A 14,858-nucleotide genomic window follows, 5' to 3' on the forward strand; every position below is an offset into this window, starting at 1 on the left:
TGTTGCCAATACATAAACTGTATCCCCGTCAGTCTAATACCTGGAAATCCGTCAAAATAAAAAAAAAAATCCACTCAATATATCCGTATACAAATAAAAAGCAAATTTTAACACAATTTACATACTAATTTTCATTAAAACAATAATTCGTCAACCTTTGACTGATTACGAGGAAATCTGAAACGGGATTTTTCAACATGGCTGTTCAAGAAAAAGTAAAATCCCCAAAAATTAAACAATTAAAATGACAGCCGTTAAAAAATCAAAAGAAGATGTGAATCGTAAATTCCGCCAGAAAATCCGTCACTCGTCAAAGCCATTCTTTTCCCGTCCACTGCGTTGACTGACGGAATTTTCCGTCCAGTTGGGAACACTGCTCTGTCATGGTGACTGCAGGCGCATGCGCGGAAAGATCAATTCATTTATTTGCGTAGGCAACGGTTATTAAGTCCTGTATGTAGCAGCGAAAATCGCTGTATGAAGTGTGTGTGTGTGAATCAATTTCGATTGTTAGGTTATAGGCAATTACGTACAGTATCCTAAATTATTCAGAGAATGTAAGTGATAGAGGTGTTATTTAAAACTTTTGACGAGTTCATAAAGTTTATGGTATTTGTTTCACACTTGGATATCGAAATGACTAGTACGTCTAATATTGAAGTTTACTAATCTAATTGCGCAAATATGAAAAATTGACTGTAGTGACGCATTTGATATCCAGTAGTTTGTCAACGTGTGCAAAAGTGCAAAACCATATTCTTGTAAATCACGCTCATTGTCAATAACCTAGTATTTGTGTGCAGGAACCATTATAATATTAACAACGTAATTTAGTAGGCTTACTTCAAACACAATGAATATTCCTGGTTGAAATTTTAAAATGGCTATGAAATATAAATCTTTTAAGAAAGTGCCAAATACAAGTGTAGAATGTTACACAGACATGGAAAGTGATGATCCTGTTCTCAAAAGAATTGCTACTGCTAGTCCTGGATTTATGTCATGTGCTCCTGGTTTTATAGCTGGTTTTACTAATTCTAGAAACCATTTCGTATTCAGTGGAAGCAGGGAAGGTGTTGATAAGGGATGTAGCCGTGTTGGAAATTTAAGGGAACCACGCAAGAATTTGGTATCAGATGAAAATCTGAAAAGTAATATAGAGGGAAGAAGTGTATCTGAAAATGAAGGTAGCAAAGGAGACACTACAGCAGCATGTGAAAACAAGGGCCAAGTGGTCAAATCACTTGGATGTGATGGAGATGTTGCGAAATACACCAACACAAAAGGATATTTTTTAAGCAGTTCGGGAGCAAAAGGGGATATTCTAAAACCGTTGGATGAAGATACTATTAGGACTCTAGGGAACAAAAAGGACCTGCTTTTCAGAACAAGAAATAAGGATGATATAATTTTTTCTAACATACCGAAACCTCTCAGTCCATTTAAATGTAAAGAAGGATTTTATTCCTCAGCTAATAGAAGTCAGAATATTTTTTGTCCAGAAAATAAAGAAACTGAATTTCGTGGATTCCTGTCCAACTGCGTTAACTTGTGTCAAGGCAACCTTAATGACTTTGAATGTAAGCAAGAAGGAAAATACACTACAGTTCATGAAAATTATAATGCAGTTGATGTTCCAGTTATAAATAAAATGGTAGATAATAAGGGTTTTGAAGTCAATTCATATATCCGTAAAGACAGTGATGTTGAGTCGAAATTATCTACGCAAGAGGTAGATGTCACCAAAGAAGAAGTACCGGTAAATCATTTAATGGCAGATGAAAATGAAGACTTAAACGAAGGCAATAAACATTCTATTTCCAAATGTAATGAGAATAATTGTGCTGATACCAAACCTCAAGAGAAGCCCAAATCTTCATCTGATACAAGTAATGTCCAAGATAAAGAACGTGATTTTGTTAGCGAAGAAAGAGAACTTCTTGATCTTTATATATTCGAAATGGAAAGGAGACTTGCATGGAAACGAAGTCTCTGTGAAAGTAATAAAAATGTGGGAAATCTAAGACCTGAATATTCATACTTAACAAAACTAGACTCTAGTGTGAAAAAAAATACAAGCTTCATAAGGAAACTTAAGATCTTCACTAGCAATCAACTAGAATCTCTACTGAAAGACATATCACAACTAAATTTGACCAAATATCTTAGTGAGGCTGCATCAGCTATTGTTCAAGCAAAATTAAAAATCTCAGATGTCACGTCTGCAGTGGAGTTGTGCAATGCAATTCACCATATATATGCAGAATTTTCACGGTACTTACTTGAAAGCTTTCACCGACATTTATCATTTAGAGACGAAGATGGAATGATAAACTGTAGGAAGTTAAATGTTGACTTGAAATTTTATACAGAGCTTATGAATGTTGGTATTCTTGATCATGAGGAAGCTTTTCCACTTATCACTAATGTCTTAACAGTGGCTATCAATATGGATAAAGAAGAACACAATAATGTGAACGTAATCCTGAGCTTCTATCGTCATTGTAAAGAGGGATATGCTGTTCCTAGAAGAATGAGGAATCTTGCTGAAAAGTATGAAGTAAAGCTTCCCAAGTCTAACCTCTTACTCGAAAACGAAGTACTGCATATTAACTTTGTGTTGAAGGATTATTATGCTTCTTTATTGGACCATACGCTGAAGATTCATCGTGAAGTTAAAGTATTTGAACGTCAGAACAAGAAAATTCTACACTCACGGGGAGAAATCAGTGCAGACCGTAAAGAAAAATGGGAAATGATGAAACTGCTATATGAAAGATTGCAATATGGGATGAGAAATTTTGCTGAGGAACTTGGGGAAGAAGTGCCAAGCATCTGTAATAACAACGATGAAAGAAATGACATAGACATGATTGATGATACTACTGAAGAGAAAATTCCTAAAATATTTGTTTGGGAAAATGAAGAAGAGCAGCATTTTTATGAAAATCTTACTGATATGAAAGATTTTGTGCCTCTTTCTACTTGTAAAGCTCCTTCAACCCCTCCACCAGTAACAGCTGTAAATGAGGAAGACCTGGACACAGATACTGAAGATTTTGAGGAAGATTCCACTACTGAACTGAAGATTAATGAGATTGATGACGTAGATGATGATGTTGGTAGCAATATGTGTAATAACAAATATGCAATGGACACATTTTTGTCGTTGCTACCGAATTGTATTAATTGTGACTCAGTAGACCAGTTAGCTGTAGAGTTTTTGATATCATTAAATTCAAAATGTAACAGAAAGAAACTTACTGAAGCTCTAGTTGGAGTACCTAGAACAAGGTTGGATTTGCTGCCTTTTTACTCCAGGTTGATAGCTACTTTGCATCCATTTGTTCCTATAATTTCTTCATGTGTTGTTCAGCATTTGAGACAGGAATTCAAGTATCATTTTCGAAAGAAAAATCAAATAAACATTGAATCGAAAATTAAGGTTGTGAGATTCATTGGAGAACTTGTGAAATTCAGAATATACCCTACAGCTGACGCTCTTTACTGTATGAAACTATTGTTACGTGATTTTACACACCATAACATAGAGATGTGTTGCACACTTCTGGAGTCATGTGGAAGATTCCTGTTTAGATGTTCAAATACACATCAACGAATCAAAATTTACCTTGAACAAATGATGAGAAAAAAATCTGTAACTGCATTAGAATCTCGATATGTGACAATGATTGAGAATGCTTTTTATTATGTTAATCCACCAGACATCGTTTCTGTTGAGAAAATAGAGCAGCCACCAATGCATCAGTTTATCCAAAAACTATTGTATCAGAAGCTTTCTAAATTTAATATCGAGTATGTGTTACAGTTGATCACTAAATTAGATTGGGAGAATCCTGAGCTTGCAGAATTCTGCATCCAAAGTCTTATTATGGCACACAATGTGAAATACAACAATATTAGCTGTTTGGCAAGCATTGTTTCTGGGCTTACATGTGAAGAAAAAGAGGATTCAGTAGGTGTTATGGTAGTTGATGGAGTAATGGAAGACATACGCCTGGGAATGGAGATCAATTTACCAAAATACAACCAACGTCGGCTAGCAATGGTTAAATACATGGGTGAATTATACAAGTATCGTGTGGCAGAGAGTAACGATGTCTTTCAAATTTTGTACTCACTGATTTCCTTTGGAGTTACTTTAAGTTACACAAATCAATCTTGTTTAGACCCACCTGATAATTTGTTCCGTATTCGATTGGTTTGTGTATTACTGGAGACTTGTGGACAGTACTTCAGCAGTGGAAACACAATTAAGAAGTTGGACTATTACCTCGTTTATTTTCAAAGGTATTTCTGGTTTAAGTTTGAAGATAAATACTGGAACTTCAACGAAAATCCTTTCCCAGTTGGAACTCAATACATGTTCCAAGATACAATATTAAAACTACGACCAAAGATTACTCTATACAAAAGTTTTCAGGAAGCAAACCAAGCTGTTTATCAAATGCAGATGGCAGTGGCATCAAAATTTGTGGACATCACTTTTTCTGACGCATATTCAACTTCTCAGCTTGGAGCTATTGTAGAAGAAGATGAAGAAATAAGTACAGCATTTGTTGATTTAGAGATGGAAAATGTGTCTTTTGGAGAAGAATGCAGAGAAAATGGTCGAAGTTCATGTGATTATGAAGATACTGCGAAGATAAAAGATGTTGAAAAAGTTGATTTCTCAATTTCACATCACGTGCTTGCAAAGACTGAAAATATAGAAGACGAGAGTTTTGTATCAGCATTTGATCAGATGATAACAGAAAATATCCATAACCGCATGTCAGAAATGGTAAAACCACAATGTGTAGACATAGCTGTTCCAATGCATCTGAGAAGCAATGATAAAAAGTCTAATGAACCCGTTCTACAAAGAAATACAGAGGAGCAATCTATGAACTTCATGTTGTTGATAAGGAAAGGACATAAACAGAATTATAAATGTTTAAATGTTCCAGTGGATTCTGAATTGGCAGTTAAGCTAAGAACTGGAAGAGAGGCAGAGCAAGCTGAAAAAGAATACCTGAAGCAACTCACTCTCGATATGAGCCAGAGACTAGAAGAGGAAAGTTACCAAGAAATGCTGGCAGAGGCCCTTAATATTAATCGTGAAAGGAAGTTCAAGTATCACCACCCAAGAGGAGCTCCTAATGTTGGTTTCATTTTCGGTCCAAAGAAAGTGAAATGAGGGATTTGGAAAGAAATATTTTCTGCCCGCATATCCAGAGATTTAAAATATTCCTCACAGATAAAATAGCGAATCTCCTGAGTCGAGATCGAAAACATTCCTAAATTTGTTCAAAAAGGGAAATGCAATTTATAAACACACTTTATATGACATCAATTCTGTGATGTTCATTCGAGGGAAAGTTCACTCAAGTTTTTACGAAAGATGTAACTTTCAATTACATGAAAAATTCACATGACTAAGATATAGGCCTATTTCCCTTATTTATTTTTTTGTCAGTCATCCTAAATCTTTTTCATATGCAAATAATTTTACATATATTTATTTTAAAGCAACAAAGATGCTCTTTTGCTTGTATCATGCAGTCACACTTAGTAATTATATTACAAAAACTATGGATATGATGATCTTCTTAGCAAGTTAATATTCAAGAGAAGTGAGATTTTAACATTCATGTTAGATAAAATGTTTTCATTGTTATTAAAAATAGCCTATACTCATTAAATGTGTTAAGAGTTCGTCTGAGAATTCAAGTTAAACAACAAAGTATTCTGAATCATTCAATTATTGACAGCATTGAAGTTTATATTATTTTAAATAAACAGTTTAATAAGGTGTGTTCCTGGATTACTGGCTGATAAATGTGCTATCGCAGAAAATTATGTGTATGTGAATGCAGTCAGGAAAGAAGCAAGTTAACATAGTTTTCTCCTCTCATGGAATCAACAAAAGAAGAAAATTGCTGCTACCATATTCAACATAGTTCTGCACATAAAAAAACAGGTAAAATTTTACAGTTTCTTCCAGTATTTTTAAATATGATTGTAGTATGATAGGCATATCTACCCTGCTGTAGCCCTCTCAGCTGACGATTTATAAACACTGATATTTTGATGGAAAAACTTTAATCTATGCAGTGGGTTTCTTCTGTCATTCTTATTCTATCACTGATATTATGCTGGCTTGCATATAATTAGGCCTATAATCATTTCACCAATTCCTGTGTAATTTTAAAAGGATCGTTAAATGGAAACATATCTACTTGCCTGTTCATTTGCAGCGATATATTTTGATATAGTTGTAATCCTTCACCATTCACCACCAAAGTTGAAAAGAAACTACTGTAGGCCTACATAGTGACAATGACTAAACTGACCATATTAATTTTGTGCAACAAGTAATAATAATGGATGTTAAGCAGTGACTGTATGCACAGAAAAATCAAGAAAGCGGTCTGGAAAAGAAAAGAAAAAGTAAATTATGATTAGAAGTGAATAGGCCTATACGTTCGAATATTACATGTGAACCAATATTGAAATATTACCATTATTGTACATTAATTATAACACTGTCGTAGATATTAAAGTATTTCATATAGTTGTATAAATAAAAAAAAGAGTAATATTTTAATTGTTCACTAGAAAAAAATAGCCCATAAGAACCCATTGGGTTGTCAGCAACACTCCACGTGACTCAATGTTGCAAAGTTAGGCGCGACTGCTTAAGGGTTAATAAAATTAGATTAAAAAAATAATATCTTGAAGTTAGATCTAAATAAACAAAACTAACCTTAACTTTACTCGTCACTTCTCAGCATTTGATTCATCTTCCAAAATCTCAGAGATTAGGTCACCTCGGAAAAAATATCAGAGCAGTATAGAAGATAATAGCATGCACCTACTTCTGTAGTACTATAAGTTTAATTGGTTACTTAACTTTCTCTTTTCAGGGTATTATTGCTGAAAATTCTAATTAGTGCCTTCACCCACTACAACACAAGATTATGAATGATTGTAAAAGCAGGTTAATAATACTTGGACTAATGCCTCCTCGTAAGTATACCGGTATTATAGACTAATATAAAATTTCTGTCAAGTCATGTACGTCTACTAATAAGTAATTTTTAATGACATATTGAAGTGAAATTTTGTAAATTTTGTTGAAAAAATTATATTTTTACATTTGAACAAAAGAAGTTTAAATTGTCTAGCCAAAAGTTCTGTTGTTCTGGTATTGTTTGTTATGAGGGATTTTACTGTAAGATAGAGTAATCAAGAAGATAGTACCACATCGTCTAATTTTCGTCACGGACACAGAATTATTTCTTACATTAATTAATCCTTATCACACGAGATCAGGAATTAAGGAAAAACAGTTTATCTGATCTGCCAATAAATAATTTAGGAATCACATTCCACTTTTAACATTTGAAAGTAATATTCTGAAAGAAGAAACATCATGATAATGACATGGGTAATAATATGCAACAAATGACATGTTGCTAAAAATTTATTTATTTATACTGTACGTGTACAAATATTTATATCTGTCCTCGAAATTTTGCTACCAGCACAAGATTATAAATATAAAGTTTGATTCATCAATATAGAGTAAGATAGTAGGTAATGAAAACTTAATTAGGCCTATAGAAAGATTTGCATTTACAGGGCTACATACGATAAGATTTTATAATGTATTCTAATTATGGTATCACTAATATACAATATGCTTATGATAGAGCTCAGATATATATATATATATATATATATATATATATATATATAGGCCTACATACTAAAAGTGTAGGTGAGTGGATGCAGTGTCGGTTAAGAGGGTTTTTGAGCCCGATTCACACGACTCTGAAATGTAACAATAGATAACTTAGTCACAAGGACCAAGCAATGCATCTTGTAAACTGTGTAGTGATTTTTAAGTTACAGGAAAATTAAAGGCCACTAACTGTACTGGTACCAAAGGGAAATACTGATTGACAGGAATAGCATCTAAAAGGAGTGGGGACATGGCTTGTATGTTTACAACCTATACCGACTAAGAATATTAACTTTTAGTACATATAAATCTGGATTCTACCAGTATGAAGGTCTGAAAACTAATGTCATTTAATTCCAGATGTTTGTTATACACATTAGAAAACAAGACGCAGGTTTCATAATGGTTGCTCTGTAATTATTATACATCTTGATTACACAATTTTTAACACTGTATCACTTCGGAATATGTATGATAAAACTTTCTTGTGTTGAATTCTAACGTACCTTGTTTACATGTTTCGACCTATTTATGGGTCATTTTCAAAACTGGTCGTTGCTGGTCTTGATGCCTCTTGTTTTGTTTCCTGTGAGGGTGTGTTCGTGTGTTGTAAAGTGGAGTCAAAGAGTGTGTGTGTTGAGAATTTCATTGGGGTGTGTTTTTGTGTATCTGTATATTTCATTGGGATGTGATTATGAAATATACAGACACACAAAAACCCACCCCAATGAAATTCTCAACACACAACTCAATTTCAGAACACACGCACACACACACACACACACTCTCTTTGACTCCACTTTATACCACACGAACACACCCTCACAGGAAACAAAAAAGAGGCATCAAGACCAGGAACGACCAGTTCTGAAGATGACCCATAAATAGGTCGAAACATGTAAACAAGGTACGTTAGAATTTAACACAAGAAAGTTTTATCATACATATTCCACTGTAATTATTACTTAAAATACACATACATATGGAAATGTTTCATTTACTGATTTTGTTATGTTCATTTTGTTGCAGGCTTTACATGTGAAACAACACGTGCCAAATTTCAGAAGCAGCAACACAGAAATTTACGAATTGTAAACTTTGTATTCAAATATATGAAAGTAAACCAATATTTGAAGTTGCATTTTTTTTTTCATTTCCCTTGCCATTGAATAATAATAATAATAATAATAATAATAATAATAATAATAATAATAGCAGCAACATTGTTATCTTACTTATCATTATTACTAGAGAGAGCAAGAGAATTGGAAGAGGGAGGGAAAGGAGTAATTCTCATAGCTCAAGAATTTGGTTTCTCGCCGAGCAAAAGACAGAGATAGGAAAAAAAAGCTCATAACTTCATGACAGAAAAAAAAGATAAAAAACTGCAGACCTATGAAGATAGAGCACAGAAAAATACAGAACAGGGTGGAAATAGAGCGATTAATAACTAATTGGTATAGAAAGAACTGACAACATGTCAATTGTGATCTACCATTAGACCATGGGAATAAATTTACTAAATAGCTTTATGTTATAAAGAAAAAGATGTTTAAAGTTGGTTGGTTGGTGGTTATTTAAGGACAATGTATCAACTACTAGATTAGTTTCAATGAAATTTGTAATAGTGAGATGTTTTGGTGAGAGGAGAACGAGAATTTGCCATAGATTACTTAACATTTGCCTTATGATTGGGGCCTCGGAAAAATTGTACCAGGTAATCGGCCCAAGCGGGAATCGAACCCACTCCTGAGTGCAGTTCCAGATCAGCAGACAAACGTGCCTGCCACATGAGCTATGCTGATGGCATTTTAAAGAAAACTACAATAAACAATACTGTAAGGGCCATACAAGGCAGTGAAACATTTTCTTATTTCAGACAAAATTCTAATACACAAGCTTCTAAGTATCACCATGGATGGTGGTCCAGCTGTTTAAGGTTTCAGTACTGGCTTCTGGCTCAATGCCGAAAGGATAAAAATATTCCAAAATTTCTGTCATCACTGCATCATACATCATAAATTATAAATCTCTGTAAGAAAAATTTTTAAACATGAATAAAACAATGCAGATTGTGAACAAAATACGGGCCTCTTCCCAGAATTCTCTTCAAAGTATTGATGGGTGAATTGTGTATACCAATAGTTATTTCAAACAATCTATAAATCTTCAGTTCTTTTTTACTTTTAAATAGTTGCTTGCATTAGAAACTGTAATACGAATTGTTAATAATTGATAGATTAAAAAAATGGGCGTGGTTGTCTCGGAAACACACCCATGAGTTTTATGTGAATAAGTATCGAAGATTTAGACGAGATCTTTTATTTGGCACCAAAATCAGAGCACTAGCACATCGGAGTCGCGAGATAGAGACCTAATGCCCGAAAATTTTTGCAAACACTCAAAATGCCTGAGACCACCATGTTATTAGTCACAAAGTTATTGTGTCGGAATGGATCACTCTGCAAATGTTCCATTGTTACATCACAGTTTCCATCTTGGTACCCTGTACATTGGTCTGATTTTAAAGACGCACATCAAAAACTACAATTTTTAACTTTTACATACATGTTTCTCAAGGTACTAGCAGCTTGCTTTGAAATTTTTTATCATGATAAATCACTGAGTCAGAAATAAAATTACACATTTTAAAAGTAGCACAATAATTAATTACGTAATGCCATCAGGTGTCTTAAATTGGAGAAAAGAATTGAAAATTACAAATATGAATACAGTATTGGTACTTAAATAGATACCGGTAAGTAATTGATTGGGTTGCTGGCTGAGAAGAAACTGCCTACTGAGGGATGTACTGGAAGGAATGGTGAACGGGAGAAGAGTTTGGGGTAGAAGAAGATATCAGGTGATAGACAACATTAAGATATATGGATCTTATGAGGAAACAAAGAGGAAAGACTGGAGAAAGCTGTGTTTGCAGTGAAAGACCTGCCCTTAGGTAGAACACTAAATGAATGAATGACTACAGCATTTCATCTGCTGACTGATGTCTTATCATTACGTGGTTTTATAGCAATTTATTATTATATTGTACCATTAGCTGAAGTTTCAAATTTCTTGGTTCATTATTTTAACATATCTTTACCGACTTTATCTTCTTGTATATTTAAATTTCGAAAGTTGATGATTTTGTTTTATTCATAATCTGAAATTGTACGAAATATCTTAAAACCCATATCTGCCTAGTGTTGCGTTTTCGCAACATTCTGCATTAATTTATTGTTCTGCAAAAATGCAAAGAAATTAATTACAAAATTAACTTTTATTTTATTGTTGTGTATACTAGAAGAATCAAAGGAGCCTGCAGCACAATAATTAACTTCCATTTCAGTTTCATGTGGCGGTGCGAGAGACGTGAATTTTCACGTCAGAGTATTGGCATATCCGCACACACCATGTCGAAGAAAATGTATTAGTTTGTTTTTACTTTATATCGTATATAATGTAAATATTTGCTTACAACGTACTAAAATAGTTGTGTTTGCATATTATTGCAGACTTATATGCCAGCCTTCCTCCATATTGCTTCCCCACCCTGCTAAATTGTAATGTTGTGTTTTCGCAACACTAAGCACATACAATATCATTTCTATGTCATCTTGAATATTGAATACGAAGCAAATCGTAGACTGCCTTCAGGTACTACAGTAAGTACTGATGTGTAAATAGGTCCCCTGGACGTCCATTTTTTTTTATTTTAGTAGGTTATTTTACGATGCTTTATCAACAACTTACGTTATTTAGCGTCTGAATAAGATGAAGGTGATATTGCCGGTGAAATGAGTCCGGGGTCTAACACCGAAAGTTACCCAGCATTTACTCATATTGCGTTGAGGGAGAACCCCAAAAAACCTCAACCAGGTAACTTGCTCCGACCGGAAATCGAACCCGGTCCACCTGGTTTCGCGGCCAGACACGCTGTTACTCCACAGGTGTGGACTCGGGATGTCCATAATGATATAGGAGGAACATTCAGCAACTTGAATTCACATCAACTTTGTGGAGAATTAGTATTTCAGTCTCAACATGAGGATGTTTTGAGAATTTCTGATCCCAGTCAACTTCCAACAGCATGCAATGTGCATTCAGATCAAGCTGTAATGACTACTGAGGCACAGAATGTAAGTGGAATTAGTCAACGTGGTGAGAAATAGATGTTCACAATTAGGGGGTGATTCCTTATTTTGGGCATCATAGCCTAAAGCAGTACATTAGGAGAAAATCAATACGATTTGGCTATAAAGTCTGGTGTACAAATTTCAAACTTCGTTATTTCGTTGATTTTGACATTTACCAGGATGCTAAAAGTCAACAGACTAATTACAAAGCAGAGTATGGCCTTGGAGGTGGAGTATTACTGCAGTTTGTGAACACCCTGTCTAAAGACAATGAAAAGAACATACTTCCTCATCACATTCTTGCAGACAATTATTTTACATCTTTGAAGACAGTGAACGTATTTACAGAAATTTGAGTGGGACTAATAGGCACCATAAGGGGAAATAGAATTGACTACTAAGACATATCCGCTTAGTCATGTCAATGACATGAAGAAAAAATACACAGGCTCATATGACATATGTACAGATTTGGTAATTGGTAATTTGTTGATGGAATGACAATGTTAGCATGGTGTGTAATTGTGAAGGCATAGAACACTTTCAAATGCATCTCGCTATTCAGCTTCTCAAAACAAGACAATGCAGATTTCACAACACTTTTAGGTAAAAACTTACAATTCAAATATGGGTGGCACGGATATAATGGATCAAAACGTATCCAGCTATAGTACCAGCGCCCATTCAAAGAAATGGTGCTAGCCTACTTACATCTGGATTCTGAATATCACTGCAGAATGATTGGCACCTTCACAGAAGATCCATTAGTGCCACTGGCTCTGATACATTACACCTATTGGAATTTAGAAGGAACATATCTATTGCAATACTGGAAGATTCGGCCAACCAAGAAGTAACACTGGTTCTGTGAAGACACCTATGGCCAGCAGTGTTTCCTTGGGCTCTCGATTCGACAACGTGAGTCACTACATTTCATCACAGAATTGGAGGACAAGGTGCGCTATGTGCAAATCTGCGACAATGAAGAAATGCGCAAAATGTGAAGTTGTCCGCCATGAAAAATGCTTTCTTGCTTTTCATGTAAAATTAACTGTTATAAAAGAGCGACTGGATTAAAAAAAAAATATTTTCGTGATTTTTGTACTAGAGCATAGTCTCACTTTTGGCACTGTTTGTAAATTTTTTACTGAATTTGAATATTATGTTAGAGTTAAATCTTAAAATAATCTTGATTGACAATTATTTGTGAAGTTAATTTATAAAATTATAGATATAAGTCATACATGTTGCATTTTACGCTATTTCAACACGTTCTGTGACCTGCTGTAATTTAAAGCAATATTGGTATTGTATGTGCTTAGTGTTGCGTTTTCGCAACAGGCCTCTACACAGTAACAAAGGACACAAATAAAATTTCATTGATAGGAGGTTAGTCCTTGGATATATATAAACTATAATTAGTAAAATTATGAAAATATTGAACAGAAAAAGTTATAGGCATAAATGGGTTAATATAATTCTGGCTACATCTTCTCTGGTCAGTGCCATCTTACCGCATTGGGCATGATGGGTAGTTGTCCAGGGGGCCCCACGAGCACAGGAGCCTCTTGCTAATCTATGCACAGACTAATTTTCCAATCACTTGCCTCAACATTCAAATCTGTTAAGTCAGTAGGAGAAAAATTACGACTTGTAGTGGAGAGTTGGCATAGCTGACATCCTGAAGAACATTACTTCAAGTCAACTGTAAAGGCATTCTTTGTAAAGACATTTTGCAAATGATTGTGTTGAACACTTGATCAATAATAAATAATTCATGATAATTTCGTAATGTGCGCCTGTGTCATCTCAGTATGATTTACCAAACAAGTACAAGTCCATTTCTATGTTGACATTTTTGAAGCTCAAGGCTCATGTTGCATGTCCAAACCTTTGTAATGATTAATCTTTGCTGTGCATAATGTTGTTTTATGTCAAAGCTTTGATTTTGTTGGAGGTACCGTACTAATATACATAAGTTTATTTTATAGATAATTTACATTTTTACTCCTTTGAGTGGTTGTATAGGCAGGGCCCACAGCACTGCTATGCTCGGGGGCTTGTAATGCTGTTAAGACTGCTGTCTCTCTGGTGCGTTATAAAAACGTGTCCACTAAACTACGGCTAAAAGCAATTAAACTACAAGTATTTATTAGTACTGGAGGTCCCTCATATGAGACTCTTAGAGTACTGGTATAAAGTATAAAGAAGTGGAGAGATGTAGGTAAGAAGAGAAAAAGAGAGAAATACTAAATAAAGAAAGGCACATGGAATGGAATTTAAGTGAGGGGGGGCACAGATGGCCCAGCACTGCGACCTGTTGAGATCTATTGCACTAACCCTCGATATGGAATGAGTTGCTTGCCATAGATCCCCTCCGCGCACCAACCCAATCACATGACTCCCTAATGACCAGTCCCTACAGCCAACAAAATCTATATACCATTCCTGCTTCGGCAACTTCTCCCAAGGCCCCCCTGTCGGTCCGAGGCGAAACTCCTCCCCCGAGTATGTCTGTCTCGGGTGCTCATTGCAGAAACCATCCAACGTCGTTTAGTTACATTCCACAGAGGCCGGTCGAGAGAGCCAGTAGTTCCGGAAGGCCACCTGTAGAGTGATCTGAAAAACCAGAAATGGGATGATGGGGAAGGAAAGGAAGTGGCGAAGATGAGTGGGGTTCCAATCGCAGGATAAAGTTACCTGATATTCATCCATAGGAGTGAGGGGAAAACCCCGAAAAAACCTCATCAAGGCAACTCGTCCTGACCGGGAATCGAATCCGGGACCCCGGGTTCGGAGATAAGAAAGGCACATAGTAAGTTAAGTTAGGAAGTGAAGAACTAAAGAAAGATGGATTACACAGAGGAAGCGAAATTAAAATACTGAAAAAACAATACGGTGTCTATAAAGTAGGATAGGAAGCAGAGTGGAAAAAAAAAAAACCTAGAAAAAGAAATAACTAAAAGCAGATG

At 35.0% G+C, this 14,858-nt stretch overlaps 1 protein-coding gene across 2 annotated transcripts; it reads left to right on the forward strand.

Annotated features, from left to right (window-relative positions):
- The first annotated feature begins 392 nt into the window (after positions 1-392).
- LOC138702134 (regulator of nonsense transcripts 2-like) lies at positions 393-8,891 on the forward strand. 2 transcript variants are annotated; one of them, XR_011332790.1, is made up of 4 exons: positions 408-557; positions 5,691-5,983; positions 6,930-7,032; positions 8,780-8,891. XR_011332790.1 is itself a non-coding variant. In XM_069829739.1 (3 exons), the coding sequence occupies exon 1, from the start codon at positions 881-883 to the stop codon at positions 5,198-5,200; it is 4,320 nt and encodes a 1,439-aa protein (XP_069685840.1). In that variant the 5' UTR covers positions 393-880; the 3' UTR covers positions 5,201-5,983; positions 6,930-7,032; positions 8,780-8,891. The 2 variants fall into 2 exon arrangements, 1 of the variants encoding a protein (XP_069685840.1); XM_069829739.1 differs by having other exon boundaries at positions 393-5,983.
- The last annotated feature ends 5,967 nt before the right edge of the window (positions 8,892-14,858 follow it).

This window comes from Periplaneta americana, chromosome 1, assembly GCF_040183065.1.
Source record: "Periplaneta americana isolate PAMFEO1 chromosome 1, P.americana_PAMFEO1_priV1, whole genome shotgun sequence".
Lineage (NCBI taxonomy): Eukaryota > Metazoa > Arthropoda > Insecta > Blattodea > Blattidae > Periplaneta > Periplaneta americana.